The following is an 18,082-nucleotide window of genomic DNA, read 5'->3' on the forward strand; positions in this document are numbered from 1 at the left end:
TTGGGTTGACCATTTTAAACCGGACCTAACAGTTAAACTAGTTCGGAGGTACCTAAAATTTGACAATGTTGAAACCCACCATCCCAAAAACCCGGTCACAATTTTTCGGGTCACAACAGTTCCGATTGCAACTGTAAAATATTTTCAAAGGAAATAGAAAATTAAAATTTAAGACTTAAGAGTTAATTACTTAACACAGTGTTAAAAAAAGACCGCCTAAATATTCACAATCAAGAATATGTTATGATATTCCATGCTTAGGCCCTCTGACCGAATTTTTGCGCGTGACTGTTTTTTGGCTGCCTAGGTTGTGCCTAAGCTACCTTGAGGCCTCTTGGATATAAAACTCGCTTAACCGGATGTTATTTATTTCAAATGTATTCAAAATTTGTATTTTTCATAGTTTGAAAGCAGTTTTTGATGTGTTATGAAACTACAAGAAGACGTTATAATGTGGTATTTTTTTTGCAAACGTAAACCCGTGGTTTGCAAAATTTTGCATTTGAGTTCACTTTGTCAGAATTTGATCGATAACAACTTCGAAATGAAAATTTTCAAGAGTTAAATATTTTAAACAATTTTAATTCTTCAACTTTTTAGATTTGAGGTCATTTAAATGTTGTTTTTGATGAGAGAGAAAGATAATGTTTAGAGAGAGAAAACTCTAAAAATGATGATTTTAAAAAATTAAGAATATGGTTTTATAGTAAATATGATGCGAAACAAGTTTAATTCTTAAAATTTTTTATTTTGAGGTGGTTATCGGTCAAATTTGTGAAAGTAAAAAAAACATTGTGTTTGAAAAAGAAATATGACAGATACCAGCAAATCCGCCAAACCACATCCTACTTTTTCTAAAATTTATCTTGCTTTTTGAACTTTAGCTGTGAACCTGTACTTCCCCAGCTGCTAATACGGTCAAACTTATATTTTATCTTAAAAAAAATTAAAAATAAATAATATGCAGATGTAATGATTTGTTGATGGCCCTGACCTGCTTTCTGCAATTGTACGATGAGTAGACTTCAGAAGATATTCTACTGGTGTTGAATCAATTCAAAATCGGATAAACTGAAAAGTTATCAAAAGAAAGAAAACTTATCTTTTCTGCTTATAGAAGATATTTTATTGTTAAATCAATTCAAAATCTTTCCTATATCTTTTCTATTGTGCAGAAATTAAGCTGTTCAACAATGGCTTCTTGCACTAGGAAGAACAAAGCAGAGAGACCTCACTTTTTCAAGGTTATTCTTGCTGATTCCATAACTCAACCAAAGATGGTTAGCATTTAATTCTCTTCTTCTCACGTTAATTACTGAATTAATCATATTGTTATGAGGATTTAAATTCCATATTGAATAAACAGCGCATTCCAAGAAAGTTTGCACACATTTATGGAGATGATCTGTCTAGTGCTGTGATGTTGACAGTCCCTGGTGGAGTAAAATGGAGGGTAGAGATTGTGAAAACTGAAGGTGAAATTTGGTTGCAAAATGGATGGAGAGAATTTGCAGCATATTACTCAGTTGTTGAGGACTATTTTCTTCTTTTTGAATATGTAAGGAGTAATCATGAATTCAGTGTTATCATATTTAATAAGAGTGGCATTGAAATAGACTATCCCCTCATACTTTTGAGCAATGAACGTAAGAGAAGTAATCTTGATGAACAAACCCTAAATCAAAATGATCAAATTGAAGGTATGTTATTTTCATTCTACTAATGACAAGCTTTCTTTTTTATTCTACTACTTATCCAATAAGTGATTTTACTTGTTTCTAAGGGAGCCAAAGGGAGAAAGCACATGAACCAAAAGCTAAGGCTGTTCACAGAGCAAGCTTCAGTTTCCAATCTGAAAATCCTTCTTTCAGGATTGTAATGCAGCCTTCTTATGTTCATGTAAGCTTTCATCATTCTAATTTCAAACAATCTGAAAATTACATATTTCATTAATTTGATCAGTTTCTATCTTTGATTTATGTATAAATTTGCTGGACAACTCTAGACAATACCATCAAGCTTTGCAAGGAAATATCTGAGAAAGAATGGTGATGCAATTCTCAATGTTCTGGATGGTAGAACTTGGTCTATTAAGTACTTTTCTTACATAAACTGTGGAAGTGAGATAACCAGAATTAAGAATTCTGGTTGGAAGAAATTTGCAGAAGATAATGGTTTAGGAGTTGGTGATGTCTGTATATTTGAACTTCTTCTCAAATACATCGACCAGACTATATTCAGGGTTTCCATTTCCAAACATTCCAATCCTTGCACATCACCAGGTCTGTAGAAAATTTTGTTTTTCATTCAGAATTTGGTAATTTCATTCTCTATATTTCCATTAATTTAAATTCCTGCTTAGTTCAGGTAAGAAAGAAAGTTGCAGCAAACAACCAAAGCTTTCATCACACGGTCCGAAACGAGGAAGGGTTGCAGGGAATTGTAATCCGGATGATACTAGGAAGAAGATAAAGTTGCAGAATTCAGTAAGAACCTTGAAGCAAGATAGTCCTAAAGGACAAGTTGAAGGTATGGTGTTTCCATTATTAACTACACAAATTCTAATTTATAATCCCTTAATTATTAATGACTTTCCTTGTCTCATTACAAGGGAGTAAAACATGGACCAAACATCAGTCTATTGGTAGACCGAGATCCAATTTGAGCTCAGAAAATCCTGCTTTCCAAAGTGTTATGAAGTCATCAAATATGGTTTGTAGGGGTCAATATTATCTGGTAATTAACCAATTCAATGCTGAAATTTGAAGCTCTAGGATTTGAAATTCTGCTTTCTTTTATATACAGATTTGATGAATTAAATAAAAAAAATTATGCAGCGTCTGCCAATGAACTTTGTAAAGAACATGGAGCAAGGAAGCCACAAAGTGAAGTTACAATTTGAAAACAAATTGTGGTCTGTGAACCTGAATATTTATCCAAAAGTAGGCAGATTTGGCGAAGGATGGGTTGAGTTTGCGAGAGAAAATTCACTGAAAGTGGGAGATGTATGCAAGTTCGAGCTGATTGACGCTGAAATATTGCTAATAAGAGTCTCCATATCTAGGATAGGTGTGTCTAGTAGTAACTAATGTTCAATTGTAGGACTCAGATAATTTAAGGCTTATGCCTCTGGTTTGGTAATTGTTTTGTGTTTGAGACTTGAATGCTTTTGATTTAGTCTGGTAGAATGACTTAATGACTTCAATTAGTAATATGAAAGTACAATGCGAATGGGTTTTTGACATGTCATTTGCTGATTTGTTATACTACAAGCGTCCAAAAAGTGAACTATCTAAATACTGTACAACTATCTTAAATTTCAACTCAATGCTAGCCTTCTTTAGTTTCTCACTTCTTTTTTCTTTTTTTGTGGGGATAGCATTTTTTTTTTTGGATTTTCCTTCCAATAATGCTAAAAATACAAATTATTCCTTCTTAAATGTTTGGTTTAAAATAATATAGACTGTAATGCTTATTTTTTTCTGACATGTTTAGTAAAAACCGGTCACAATTTGAAAAGATCCAGGTTATTGAAAAACCAGGATCAGAGCAAAACAATTTTGAGAATTAGACACCAGTTAATTAACTGGTGTCGGTTATTGAAAAACCGGGTCAGAGAAAGACATTTATTACTTAAAAAATGAGACATGACTGCCATTATCTCCTTGACATTCTACAATTCACACAATTGCCCAGAAAAATCATATCCCAGCAAACATATACCCATCTTTCATTTAGAACTCTGTAATTCCCAAAAGAACTCAGTCAAGTACTTCCTCTTGTAATTAAAAATGGTTTCTACAATGAAGAGCTTTTTCAAACCAAGCTTATTAGCTTAGTCTGCAAGAATGGTAGCTTACCTGAAGTTGCCGATGTTTTCGAACCTATGTTGCCTGATGTATATAATTTTACTTATCTGTTGAAATTATGCGGTAATAATCCAGATTTTAAAAGGGGTAAGGAGATTCATGGACAATTCATAATAAATGGGTTCTCTTTGAATTTGTTCGCTATGACTGAGGTTGTTAATATGTATGCTAAATATAGGAAAATTAATGATGCCTATAAGATGTTTAATAAAATGATTGAAGGAGACTTGCTTATTAGAACACAGAATTATTTCTGGATAAGCTATGTGGCTTTAGAGCTGGTTCCGTTGATGTTAGAGAGAGAGCATAGGCCAGATTTCATAATAGTTGTTTTAATTTTTCCTGTTGCAGATATAATGGCAATTTTATGGGTATATTGACACCGGTTGTGATTAACCGGTGTCAGACCTACTAACTATGTCAGGAAAAAAATAAGCATTACTGTGGATATTATTTTGAACTAAACATTTAATATGGACTAATTTGTAGTTTTGGCATTATCGTGAGGAAAAATCCATTTTTTTTACAATATTTATTCGTATTACCCAAATTTCAATGATAGGCTGTAAAAAACGCTAGACGCTAGTCGGACGGATAAGGTCCTTAAGAATTAATCGATGATTAGTTGGAGATTAATCGGATTTATATTTTATATTTTTTTATATGTGTAAGTCGTTGTTTTCTATCACTAGCTGATGATGCTGAGTCAACAAGTCAGCATGAGTATTTCAACAAGTCGGTATAATGCTGACTTATCAAGTCGGCATGGCTGTGGTCAGCATGGTACTGAGGTGTTAATACAGGTCAACATGTTCGTGCTGTGTTCAGGACAACATGGTCTTGCTGTGTTACCACTGGTCAGTAGGTCTTGCTGAGTTAGTACATTTTGAGTAAGGATATTTTGGGTATTTTCACAATCTTGTAAAGGCTATAAAAGGTCTGGGTTGGGAAGTAGTTTCATACGAGAGATTATTCTTAGACTAAGTCATTAGTGTACACTGTGATATACTGAGTTGGAGGTTGGGAAAACACGAGGGTTTCTTGAGAGGAAACTGTTTCAATCTTGTTGTAATCTCCATTGATTAGTGAAGTTTTGATTGTTGTTTCAAGATCCAATCTGTGATCTTTGTGAACTTTGTTTATCTGTGTGGTTGATTGATCGTTCGAAGTATAGTTCAACAATTGGTATCAGAGCTAATCAAGAACAGAGCAATGGGTTTTACAAAGATCGAGATCGAGCGTTTCAATGGTAATGGAGATTTTGCTCTATGGAGACAGAGGATGAAAGCAATCTTGGTTCAAATGAAGGTTGCGAAGGCTCTGAAGGGCGAGAAAGAACTTCCGGCGACAATGACGAAGGAGGAGAAAGAAGATCTTCTTGAATTGGCTTACAGTACGATCGTCCTGTATCTTGGCGATAAGGTGCTGAGAGAAGTCTCGAAGGAAACCTCAGCTGCTGGGGTTTGGCTCAAGCTTGAACAGTTGTACATGACGAAGACACTCACCAATCGGGTTTATCTTAAGGGAAAGCTTTTCGGCTTCAAGATGAACGAGGACAAGCCAGTAGAAGAATATATTGATGTTTTCTTAAAGATCATAATTGACCTAGAGAACATAGAGGTAAAGATTGAAGATGAAGATCAGGCCATAATGATCTTGAATTCTTTACCCCATTCTTTCAGTCATTTCGTTGAAACCATGAAGTACGCTAGAGAAACACTAAGTCTGGAAGAAGTTCTTATGGCTCTAAAGTCAAAACAGATTGAGGCCAACACCAACACTGAAGCTGCAGAAGGATTGTTTGTTCGTGGAAGGTCTGAGAAAAAGGACTCTCACAAGCCAAAGAACAAGAACGAGAAAAAGTCCAAAACTCCATCCTCAAGCAATAAAGAAGGCAAGGTCTACAAGTGTTTTCACTGCCATAAGGAAGGACATTTCAGGAAAAACTGTCCTGAGAGGAACAAGAGTCAAGGTCAGCCTAAAGATCAAGGCGAAGCCGCTGTGGTAGAAGAAGGTTATGAGAGCGCTGAGGTCCTTGCTGTCACTGATAAAGATCCAAACACTGACTGGATCTTGGACAGCGGATGTACGTTCCATATGACTCCCAACAGGACGTGGTTCGAAGACTTTCAAGAAGAAGGTGGGAGGGTTCTTCTAGGCAACAACAAGTTGTGCAAGGTACTGGGTTAAGGCTCCATTAGGCTGAAGATGTTCGATGGTAAAGAAAGGATTATGACCGGTGTGAGGTATGTGCCAGAACTGAAAAGAAATTTAATTTCTTTGGGTACGCTTGATAAACAAGGATACAATTATAGAGCCGAAGGGGGTATCATAAGAATAGCTAGAGGATCTTTAGTTGTTATGAAAGGTACCATGAGTAATGGTCTATACACACTCTTAGGTAGTATTGTGTTAGTCTCTAAAGTAAATCTCACCGAGTCTAAAACTGATAGAACCAATCTTTGGCACCTTAGACTAGGTCACGTGAGTGAAGTTGGTTTACATGAACTTAGGAAGCATGGTTGTTTTGGTAAAGATCACATAGGAAAGATAGATTTCTGTGAGAACTGTGTCTTAGGGAAGTCAAGTAAAGTCAAGTTTCCTAAGTCAGCAATACATAGAACCCAGGACATTCTTGAGTACATTCACTCTAACCTATGGGGGCCAACAAGAACTAAGTCTCATGGTGGGAGGACCTATTTTATGACCCTTATTGATGATTACTCTAGAAGAGTATGGGTTTATATTCTAGCTCATAAGAATGAGGCTTTGCAAACGTTCAAGGATTGGAAAGTGTTAGTGGAAAACCAAACAGGAAAGAAAATCAAAAGGTTGAGAACCGACAATGGTTTGGAGTTTCTTGACAAAGATTTCATCACTTTGTGCAAGAAGTCAGGTATAACCAAACATCATACCGTTCCTGGAACTCCACAGCAGAATGGCCTAGCAGAGAGGTATAATAGGACTATCCTAGAAAGAGTTAGGTGCATGTTAATCCAATCCAGTCTCCCAAAGTCTTTCTGTGCTGAAGCAGTGCAAACTGCGTGTTACCTAATCAATAGGTGCCCATCGTCTGCTATAGGTTTTAAAACACCTATGAAAATGTGGTCTGATCACCCAGAGGATTATGAAAAACTTAGAGTGTTTGGTTGTTCAGCTTTTGCACACGTTAGACAGGAAAAATTAGAACCTCGGGCTCTAAGATGTGTTTTTATAGGCTACCCTATAGGAGTCAAGGGCTATAAGTTGTGGTGCCTAGAACCTGGTTATAAGAAATCCATAGTCAGCAGAAATGTTGTGTTCAATGAGATGGATTTTCCTTATCAGAAAAACCAAGAGAAAACTCAGTTAGAACCGAGTAGTCCTGAGTCCATTCAAAACCTTGAGAGTGTTAAGAATGAGGTGGAGCTTGAAGAAAATAGTGAAAACACCCGTAAAACCGAGCAAGAAGTCAGTGATGGTAATTCTACTGAGTCCAGTCAAAGCTATAGACTTGTTAGAGACCGTGAAAGAAGAGTCCCTAGGGCCCCGGTTAGATATGGTTTTGAGGACCTTGTAGCTTATGCATTTAGTGTTGCTAAGGAAGTACAAGAATCTGAACCTGTAACCTATAGGGAAGCTGTAAATTCGGTTGACAAGGAACAATGGCTTAACGCTATGAAGGATGAGATAAAATCCCTTGATAAAAATGAAACTTGGATTTTGGTAGATAAACCTCCTGATAAGAAGTTGGTCGGTTCAAGGTGGGTGTTTAAAAGAAATGAAGGGATACCTGGTGTAGAGAAACCTAGGTTTAAAGCTAGGTTGGTGGCCAAAGGGTTTACTCAGCAGGAAGGTATAGACTTTAATGAAATCTATTCACCGGTTGTTAAACATAGGTCTATAAGGATTATTCTCTCTCTTGTAGCTCGTTTTGATCTAGAATTAGAACAGTTAGATGTCAAAACAGCTTTTCTTCATGGGAACCTGGATGAGGTCATATATATGCAACAACCAGAGGGTTTTGAAATAGGAGATAAAGACCAGCGGGTATGTTTGCTTAAGAAGTCTCTATATGGTCTGAAACAGTCCCCTAGACAGTGGTACATGAAGTTCGATGAGTTTATGATAAGTCAGGACTTTCATAGGTCTAGTTATGACTGGTGTGTGTATAGTAGAGACCTTAGTGATGGCTCTAAGATTTATCTCTTGTTATATGTTGATGACATGCTTATAGCTTGTCACAACAAAGCAGCCATAAATCAGTTAAAGGCACAACTAAACACACCGTTTGAGATGAAGGATCTCGGGTCAGCACGGAAAATTTTAGGGATGCAAATTTCTCGAGACAGAGGAAGAAAGAAGTTGTTCCTAAGTCAGTCAGTTTATCTGAGCAAGGTGTTAGAACGTTTTGGTATGACGAATTCAAAGGCCGTTCTCACTCCACTTGCAAGTCACTTCAAGCTGAGCAGTAAGCAAAGTCCTCAAACTGATGAGGAAAAGGAAGACATGGAGAGGGTGCCATATTCTAGTGTTGTAGGCTGTCTAATGTACGCGATGGTCTGTACACGTCCAGATTTGGCTCATGCTGTGAGTCTCATTAGCAGGTTCATGGCAAATCCAGGAAGAGCACATTGGTCAGCGGTGAAGTGGGTGCTGAGGTATGTCAAAGGCTCACTGAGTAAAGGTTTGAGTTATGGTGGAGCTGAAGCCCTAGTGGATGATGTAGCAGGTTTTGTTGATTCTGATTATGCTGGTAGCATTGACACCAGAAAATCCCAAACCGGGTACGTATTCATTGTGTTTGGAACAGCAATAAGTTGGAGGGCAAGTCTACAGTCAGTTGTGACTTTGTCAACAACCGAGGCAGAGTTTATTGCCGTCACAGAGGCAGTAAAGGAAGCTATGTGGCTGAGAGGAGTCTTAACGGAACTTGGAGTGACACAGATTGATGGTTTGAAGATTTACTGTGATAGCCAAGGAGCTATACATCTGTCAAAACACCAAGTATTTTACGAGCAATCCAAACACATAGATGTGAGAATGCATTTCGTCAGGGATGTGATTAGCACTGGTACTGTTCAGGTGGTGAAAGTGGGAACTGAGGATAACCCAGCCGACATGCTGACCAAATCTGTTTCAAGTAATAAATTTGAACATTGCTTGAAACTGGTTAGGATGGTCAGTGGTCCTTGAGTGTATTTTCTTCACTAGTTGATGGAGTGATTAGAAAGACAAGGTGGAGATTGTAAGTCGTTGTTTTCTATCACTAGCTGATGATGCTGAGTCAACAAGTCAGCATGAGTATTTCAACAAGTCGGTATAATGCTGACTTATCAAGTCAGCATGGCTGTGGTCAGCATGGTACTGAGGTGTTAATACAGGTCAACATGTTCGTGCTGTGTTCATGACAACATGGTCTTGCTGTGTTACCACTGGTCAGTAGGTCTTGCTGAGTTAGTACATTTTGAGTAAGGATATTTTGGGTATTTTCATAATCTTGTAAAGGCTATAAAAGGTCTGGGTTGGGAAGTAGTTTCATACGAGAGATTATTCTTAGACTAAGTCATTAGTGTACACTGTGATATACTGAGTTGGAGGATGGGAAAACACGAGGGTTTCTTGAGAGGAAACTGTTTCAATCTTGTTGTAATCTCCATTGATTAGTGAAGTTGCTGGATGTAGGCAGTTAAGCCGAACCAGGGTAAATTCTGTGTGTATTCTTTTGATTGTTGTTTCAAGATCCAATCTGTGATCTTTGTGAACTTTGTTTATCTGTGTGGTTGATTGATCGTTCGAAGTATAGTTCAACAATATGTTAGTCAATAAATTGTTATATAAATTCAATTAAAATATGTATTATAGTGTCTAAAAATAATAATATAAAATTATTTAATATAGAAAAACATGTATATTTGTAACATATGTTTTTAAAAATGTGCAAACATCAACATTTCAACGATAATATCATTGAAATAACTCAAAAATAAATTATAAGTCCACTTGTACCATGTACTTGGAGAGAAACACGCTCTAATCCATAAGTCAGATTTGAGGATGAACATAATAGTAAATCAAATTTGTAATGTAAGTTTAATGAATGGATGAAATAAAGTACCTTGAGTTGCGACGTGCTTCATGTCATATACTATGATCGAGCTGTAGACGTCCTTCATGTCATATGTTGATAGATGAATTGCGCCTCTATATCGAGATTTGATATCCCTTAAACCCACTAAGCCTGTGATTCACGTGATCGGGCGTGATTGCAGTAATGATTGGATCCTTGACAGGGTCGTTGGAGACTTTCTGAACTAAGACCTTTAAGATGGGGTCATATCAAGCAACTTTGCCGAGGTGACTCCACGTGTTCTTTTTCTCAATTAATGTCCAAGATTTCTCCTTATTATTTTCATTTCTTGTAAGTATATATATACTCTAGTACAATTTCTTCAATTTACCTTCAATTCTCCATTTATTTCGAATCAATTCAGTTTTAGTTTGGAGTATTATTATTTTAAGGGTTAATTTTAAATAAATGTTTTGTGGTTTCTTTTTTTTTTTTTTTTTTTTACAGATCGGTACCAATAGCTGATAAAAAAAATTTATTTTTTCTAATTTGGCCAATTACGACCTCAAAATAAAAAATGTCAAGAATAAAATTTGTTTAGCATAATATTTACTATAGAATGCAATTTTTATTTTTCAAAATCATCATTGTTAGAGTTTTCTTTCTTTAAACATTAGCTTTCTCTCATAAAAAAACCAACACTTAAATAACTTCAAACCTAAAAAGTTGAAGATTTAAAGTTGCTTAAAATATCATTTGATTTTTGAAAATTTTCATTTTGAGGTCGTTATCGGCCAAATTTAGAAAAATGAAAATTTTGCCAACAACATGTGCAACCACATGGTTTTATTTGAAATTAACTCTTCTTTTAATTAATCTTATTCTATAGAATTAATTGCGTACTTGAAGCTTTTTCGTCTTTTCGGCTTTAACAAACTCTTCAGGTTTAAGAAGTCAGATTTAACAAGTATTTGAGTTTTCTTGCAAAATATATGGCGTGCTCGCACTACAAGAAACAAAAAGGTGAAACAGTTAGGTATACAACTAATTCATTAGATGTTCAATGATTTTCACATACTAGAGGTATAGAGGAGGAGTAGGCACCAGAAGCCGGGATGGAGATGGCGAAGACGACATCGACAACAACAAGCTATGAAAGTGAAAACTATATAAAACACCCTTATTAGAGTGAATCATGGATTCGTCACTACAAGAAGAGTTGTTAGTTTTTCGGTTAGTAGCAAATATCTGATTGCTATGTTGGAGCAGTGGACATAGGACCAACTGGTTGCGAAGATGCCTTTACTTACCACTAAGGCCCTGTTCTTTATTACTTAATTTCAGTAACAATCAGTTCAGTTCAGTAGTAATCAGTTCAGTTCAGTTCAGTTCAGTTCAGTATTCAGTATTCAGTTTCAGTATTCAATAATTTATCATTATTTATTATAATTATTATATATTATTATTATTTATATATAATTTATTATTATTATCATTATTTATTTATAATTTCAGTAATTTATTATAATTTATTATATATTAATTTATCTATTTTCATTATAATTATATTTATATATAATTTATGCTTTGTCATTATATATATTATCATTATTTATTATAATTATAATTATTTGGTGCAACTTATTTGCAAATTTTGCGAAAAGTAAATAAATATTATATTAATACGTTTACATTTCAATGCTCTAAAAAATTAACTGGCTCAACTACCTTAATATCTCAAATAGTGCAATTTTATCCCTAATATTAGAAGCCAATAGCAATTTTACCCTTAACATTGATAAATTGAGTCAAGATTTTGTATTCATATGAAAATTCATATTTAGACATTAGGAGTAAAATAACCTCGGACCCAAAACGTTAAAGGTATTTTTGTACCTTAATACTTAATTGTAATAAAAAGTTAAGAGTGTGTATTCATATAAAAATTTGTATTTAATTTCATAGGCTTTAAATTATATATAAATTTGTGTTTGTATGTAATTTATATTTTTAATTTAAATTAGACTCATTTTTATTTAATGTCATAGGATTTTATCGAGCCTAGATTTTATTTGATATTTAATTTAGTTTAATCTTTAATAATATGTTTATTTATTATTGATATTATTTTTTTTGGTAGAAATATTATTATTATTATTATTATTATTATAAGCTTATTAATGTCCAATATTATCATTAAATTATTTTAAAGTCTAATATCATCATTATTGTTACGTTCGATTAAATTCGGTTAAGTTCGGTATCATTCAGTTAAGTTCAGTAGCATTCAGTTGAATTCAGTTCAGTTCAGTATTCAGTATCATTCAGTTCAGTTCAGTTCAGTTCAGTTCAGTTCAGTTCAGTTCAGTTCAGTTTTTTTCAGTAATAAAGAACAGAGCCTAAGACCAACTGTGCAAACTTAATTTTATGTTATATAATCACGTCTTATATTATAAGTATTAATTTTAACTATTTTGGGGGCTGTTCAAGGCTGAACCACTGTTCTTCAAAGATATTACGGCCAGCTTGATGGTCGGCTCACCCTCCTCGCCCCCTCTGGCTCTGCTCCTGTGTTGGAAAGCTAATTTTACACATGCGTATATAAAATTTTACTCATTCTATGTTGGAGGTTCAACTCAAACCAACGAGTGAGCATTAAAGATTGTTATGAGTAATGCTAAAAGGGACAATGGAGATGATCTATAAAGAAGCGAGGTGTTTAGAGTGATTGCACTGCATAGAGAAAGTGTTAGAGTGATTGCAGTGCATCGAAAAAGTGTTAGGGAACAAAACGCATATATGATTAGGCTTTTTCGGTGGGCCAAGACGATTTGTGGAAAATGACAACTTTCTTTTTGAAAATAAACCAAACCTTTATTAAATTAAATCGAATGAAAGAATGTCGTTAAGGAATGGTGGTGGACAATCTCACTCACCACGAACAGACAAGGAAATGCCCGCCTTTACTAAAGCATCAACAACCATATTCGTTGAACGTTTAATAGAGGAGACAAAACATAGTTCTAAATCTCGTAATAAATGAATGCAATCAGCTACAATATCAACTAAGTATGAGGAACCTTTCATTCCACTTCGAATTGCCTTAACAATAACTAGACAGTTCGATTGAATCTGAATCTTCTCCCTGGGGCAGTGTATCTTGATCCAACTCGGTGCTTCCTTGATTTTCATTGCTTCGGCAAGATCTAAACTGAGGTTGCCTTGAAATGCTCCCATTTTAGCTAGAGCACATTCACCCGAACAATCCCGGATTAAAAAACTGAAAGAACAGTAGCCGTTTGCAGGGAAAGTGAAAAGGACAACCTTTACTTTCATTTTCTTATGGACAACCTTTACTTTCATTTTCTTATGTACATGTATATTAAAAACAAAATTCATAAATCATATAAAATATAAAAAAAAGCCTAAATTACACCTAAGGCCACTGAACCTTACCCATTACCCATTTAAAATTATGACAATTCAACTTCAATTTTTAACATTACTACGATTAAATTTTACAATTTTTAATATCGGTGGCAATTCAACTTTAACCAACTCATCAAAATGACGGTTAACAAGCTCAAAATAAAAATATTGAATAATTAAAGTTGTTCAGAACGATATTTATCATGACAACACATTTTTTATTTTTCAAAATCACTTTTTTTGAGCTTTCTCTCTCTAAAAATCTATTCTTTCTCCTAACCAAACAACACCTAAATGATCTGAAAACGAAAATTTTCAAGAATTAAAGTTACTTACAATATGATTAACTCTTCGAATTTTTTATTTTAAAACTGTCAATGGTCGTTTTAAAGCGTTAAGTGATCATCGATATTAAAAGTTTAAAATTCAGTGGTTATACCATTAAGAATTTTGAAATTCGTTGGTACAATGTTTAAAAGAGCATATGGGTATAATTCACCCTATAATAGGTATATAGTAAGAAATATATATAATGACTGTACGGCTGAAAAAGTTCTTTGGACCAAAGTTGAATATCTTGATCAGAAATCCTAATTGAAAATATAATAGTCAATATCACTTGCTCCTCAAGTAAAAGATCTGCATTCGAACTTGTCCTAATTGAATTCCATTTTCTTTTCCTTTCCTTGTGTTTGTAAATAAAATTATAAAATTATCATTATCAGGTCGGTTGTCAAAATTAGTATATGCTTTTATAAATATAAAAATATACTTTTTTTTGTTATAAAATAGAATATATTTACATTTGTAATATTACCAATATAAAATATTAGACTTATTGATATTGATTTTTTTTTTGTGAAACCAATTGATATTGATTTTTGACGTGACATATTTACAATGTTAATTAAATTTATTTTATTAACAATATATTTTTACTTACATTTTATTAAAAATATCAGATAGCAATAAAAAATAGGTAAATTTTTTTTATGTGTTTTGTTCTATTTAATCCGTGATTTAAACAGTTTATAAATAAAAATTTATGATATATTTTGTTAAGAAAATACAATACTTAAAGTTATAGAGTAAAATAATATATTTACATCTTGATAATCAAGGAGATTTTTATTCTTTTTAAAAGAATAACACAAAACAAAACCTCTGGAAATACCGTCCTTTCAAATTGAACTTATAAATAATATTGTAGACGTTTCATAATTTTTTACTAATTTAAAAATTTATGAACTAAATTTATATTAAAATTCATTTTATATAATTGAAATTTGATTTTAGAGTATAATTTATCGATATAAAATGTAATTTTTAAAAAATATAAAAATACACTTATAACTGTAATCAAAATCTAATAGTCTAATTAAAAATATTATATTTTATTAACAAAACATATAACTTATTTATATTTGCATACTTTTAAAACCATAATATTTTTTTATATTTTTTTCTTCTAAAAAACTACTCTTTTTTTTAAACAAACTAAAAAACTACTTTATCTTCCTACTAAAAATGCATAAAACTATAATATTCATTTTTTTCTTTTCACATCTTGGATTTATTGGAATAGACAACCCTTACATTCACTTTAACACGTGCACATAAATATATATTAAAAACAGAATTGATAAATCATATAATAAAATACAAAAACTTAATATAATATTATTAATCTCATCACTTTCTCTCCAAGAAATAAGACTGAAAAAGTGATTCAAGCTACGTCACTGCTTACCAAGTGAGAAATATAAAAAATATATATTGACCTGTAGTCTGTCCTTTCTGGGATATTTTAAGTTGTATGTATGGCTGAAAAGGTTCCTTAAATAACTTGATCAGAAAGCCTATCTTCATAATACAATTAAAATATTTATTGTAAATATAAAATTAATTCGGTTAAATGTATTATATATAAATGGAACTTCTAAATTGTTAGTCTCAGAATCTCTTCCAAAGAAAGAAAAATGAACACTGAAGGATCAAATCCTCATGTTCTGATATTTCCAGCACCTGGTCAAGGTCATGTGAACTCCATGCTTAAACTAGCTCAAGTTCTATACCTTTCTGGCCTTACTAATATTACCTTCCTAAATTACCAATCCATCCATGAAAAACTTGTGCTTTGCTCAGATATTCAATCTCGTTTTCTATCAAAATACCCTGGATTTCGTTTTAGAACCATTCCAGATTGTATGCCAATGAATTCTAGGTCAAAAGATTCAGCTGGTTGGCTCAGAATGTTACTGGAGAAAATGGAATTGAATAGCAAGCCAGCTTTTATGAAAATGTTAAGTGAGATTCATCCAACTGTTGATTTTATTATAGGTGATATGTTAATGTCTTATGTTCATGATGTTTCCTTAGAAATTGGAATTCCATCTATTCAATTCCATACTATCAGTGCTTGTTCTTCCTGGGTTTTTTATTCTATTCCAGACATTGTTGCTGCTCAGGAACGTCCTATCAAAGGTACAATTTTGGGATCCATCTGAATTTGAATTCTTGTAATTTAGTCCATTTTCTTAATTGAATGCATTGTTCCTAAATTAGGAGAAGAAGACATGGATCGATTGATCACAGCAGTTCCAGGCATGGAAGCCATTCTCCGGTGTAGAGACCTTCCAAAGAAGTTCTGCCAAGTTACAGACACAACAAATCAAAATCTATATCTCTGCACAAACATAATGAAGGAAGCAAAATCACTTATTCTCAACACATTTGAAGAGCTAGAAGGGCCAATATTATCCCAAATCAGAACTAAATACCCTAACACCTACACCATTGGCCCTGTCAACGAGCTCTTGAAATCCAAACTAAAAAGCCTAAACAGTCAAGAATCATGCACAAGCTCCAATAGCGTATGGCAAGTCAACAGAAGTTGTATCCAATGGCTAGACGAGCAGCCAGAGAAATCAGTACTATATGTAAGTTTTGGAAGTGTCACATTGGTGACAAAAGACCAAATAATGGAACTATGGTATGGTCTTGCTAATAGCAAGAGGAGATTCTTGTGGGTCATGAGACCTGATTCTCTAATTGATGAAGATGGTAATGTTGTTGAAAATGTTCCAATTGAATTTGAGGAGGGTCCTAAAGAAAGAGGGTATGTTGTGAGTTGGGCACCACAAGAGGATGTTTTAGCACATAAAGCAATTGGTGGATTTTGGACACATAGTGGATGGAACTCAACTATAGAGAGCATAGTTGCTGGTGTGCCTATGATTTGCTGGCCTTATTATGGTGATCAACAAGTGAACAGTCGGTTTTTTGGCGAGGTTTGGAAATTGGGATTGGACATGAAGGATTGTTGTGATAGAGAAATTGTTGAGAAGATGATCAATGATTTGATGGTGGATAGGAAGGAAGAGTTTGCTGAAGCAGCTGCTAGAATGGCTGATTTGGCAAGAATTAGTGTTGAAGAATATGGCTCTTCTTCTAGTAATCTTGATAGTTTGATTGATCATATAAGATTCATGAGCGTCAAAGATAGATAATTACATATGATAGCATTTCAAAAGTGTAATGCATCGATTTGTCGTTTTCTGTTGATTGTGTAATTGTTGAACTTTTGAATTTTGGCCCAACTTTATGGGGGGAATAAGTTTGAATTTTGTTGTTGTATTATTTTTCAATCAATGTGATGTAAGAGACCATGCTTATGTTCTATATGCAAACATATTTTTTTTTGGGAAATGCACGTGACATGAGTTTTTGAGATTGGATTCTAACATATCACTTTTGCTATTTCCACACATGTTTTTTTATATAATTTTATTTCCTTTTTATTCATTTTTATAGAGAAATTTACCGTACTCCTATAATAATACTCCCGTTCAATGAAAACTGTTTTAAATTACACTATATAGATATGATTGGTGGAAAAAAAAAAATACATTTATCTTGAATTCATTGGTCGGGTGTAGTACTCCAGGCAAGAGCGTCTTCAGCTTTTTGGAGGCCCTAGGGTATTTTTATTTTTATTTTCATAAATAATATTATTATTATTTTAAAAATAATAAATATGAAAAAATGAGTATATCATTAACTACAATTCAAATAATATATTAGTCTTGATATAATAATCCAAATCAAATAATAATAATAACCTAAAACTACAAAATTATTATTCTCCTCGCTTTTATATGTGCAAAATCTCTAATTAAATCACTGTAATCTAAGTGAATTGCTCAATACAGCTCCCAAATTAATGTTACTGCCTCCATTTGGACTTTTTTACCCTTATCATAATTTTGATAAAAAAAATTAAAAATTCTTTCTCTAAAATCACAAACTCGAAAAATAATAATTGAAATTATGAAAACAATTGATATGCAACAATTCGAATCTCAAAAATGGATGATTATGAGTCGGAAACAATAAAATTTGCATTTTTTTTCTCAAATAAATCATGAACATAATGCATATTTTTTTGTGACGATTAACATTTTTCGTCACAAAAAATTAGAGAATTTTGAATTTTTCGTCGCTAAAAAGTATACGATTGTGCCTAGGCCCAATTTTGGTCTAGGTGGGTGCTAGATCCGTCCAACCAATGGGCTGAGCGGATCCAGCACCCGCCCAGCCAGTGGTTTGGGTGGATCCAGCATCCGCCCAGCCAATGGCTTGAGCGGATATACCACCCGCGCGAGCCATTGGCTGGGCGGATGCTGGATCCGCCCAGACCACTGGCTGGGCGGGTGCTGGATCCGCCCAGCCCATT

The 18,082-nt window shown here is 33.7% G+C and overlaps 2 protein-coding genes across 2 annotated transcripts; both read left to right on the forward strand.

Annotated features, from left to right (window-relative positions):
• The first annotated feature begins 1,193 nt into the window (after positions 1-1,193).
• LOC136227224 (B3 domain-containing transcription factor VRN1-like) lies at positions 1,194-3,128 on the forward strand. Its single transcript, XM_066015895.1, has 7 exons — positions 1,194-1,280; positions 1,367-1,700; positions 1,784-1,899; positions 2,006-2,282; positions 2,368-2,529; positions 2,612-2,736; positions 2,838-3,128. Exons 1-7 carry the CDS (start codon positions 1,194-1,196, stop codon positions 3,087-3,089), a joined length of 1,353 nt encoding a protein of 450 aa, XP_065871967.1. The 3' UTR covers positions 3,090-3,128.
• A 12,175-nt stretch (positions 3,129-15,303) lies between these two features.
• On the forward strand, positions 15,304-17,077 carry LOC136226607 (7-deoxyloganetic acid glucosyltransferase-like). Its single transcript, XM_066015184.1, has 2 exons — positions 15,304-15,831; positions 15,913-17,077. The coding sequence occupies exons 1-2, from the start codon at positions 15,327-15,329 to the stop codon at positions 16,854-16,856; spliced, it is 1,449 nt and encodes a 482-aa protein (XP_065871256.1). The 5' UTR covers positions 15,304-15,326; the 3' UTR covers positions 16,857-17,077.
• Positions 17,078-18,082: the final 1,005 nt, after the last annotated feature.

The sequence above is a fragment of the Euphorbia lathyris genome, chromosome 4 (assembly GCF_963576675.1).
Source record: "Euphorbia lathyris chromosome 4, ddEupLath1.1, whole genome shotgun sequence".
NCBI lineage: Eukaryota > Viridiplantae > Streptophyta > Magnoliopsida > Malpighiales > Euphorbiaceae > Euphorbia > Euphorbia lathyris.

Coding starts and splice junctions, on each gene's coding strand:
- LOC136227224 (XM_066015895.1), top strand. CDS start 1,194: ATGGCTTCTTGCACTAGGAAGAACAAAGCAGAGAGACCTCACTTTTTC. Junction 1,281..1,366: donor CCATAACTCAACCAAAGATG/GTTAGCATTTAA, acceptor TTGAATAAACAG/CGCATTCCAAGAAAGTTTGC. Junction 2,283..2,367: donor CAATCCTTGCACATCACCAG/GTCTGTAGAAAA, acceptor TGCTTAGTTCAG/GTAAGAAAGAAAGTTGCAGC.
- LOC136226607 (XM_066015184.1), top strand. CDS start 15,327: ATGAACACTGAAGGATCAAATCCTCATGTTCTGATATTTCCAGCACCT. Junction 15,832..15,912: donor TCAGGAACGTCCTATCAAAG/GTACAATTTTGG, acceptor TTCCTAAATTAG/GAGAAGAAGACATGGATCGA.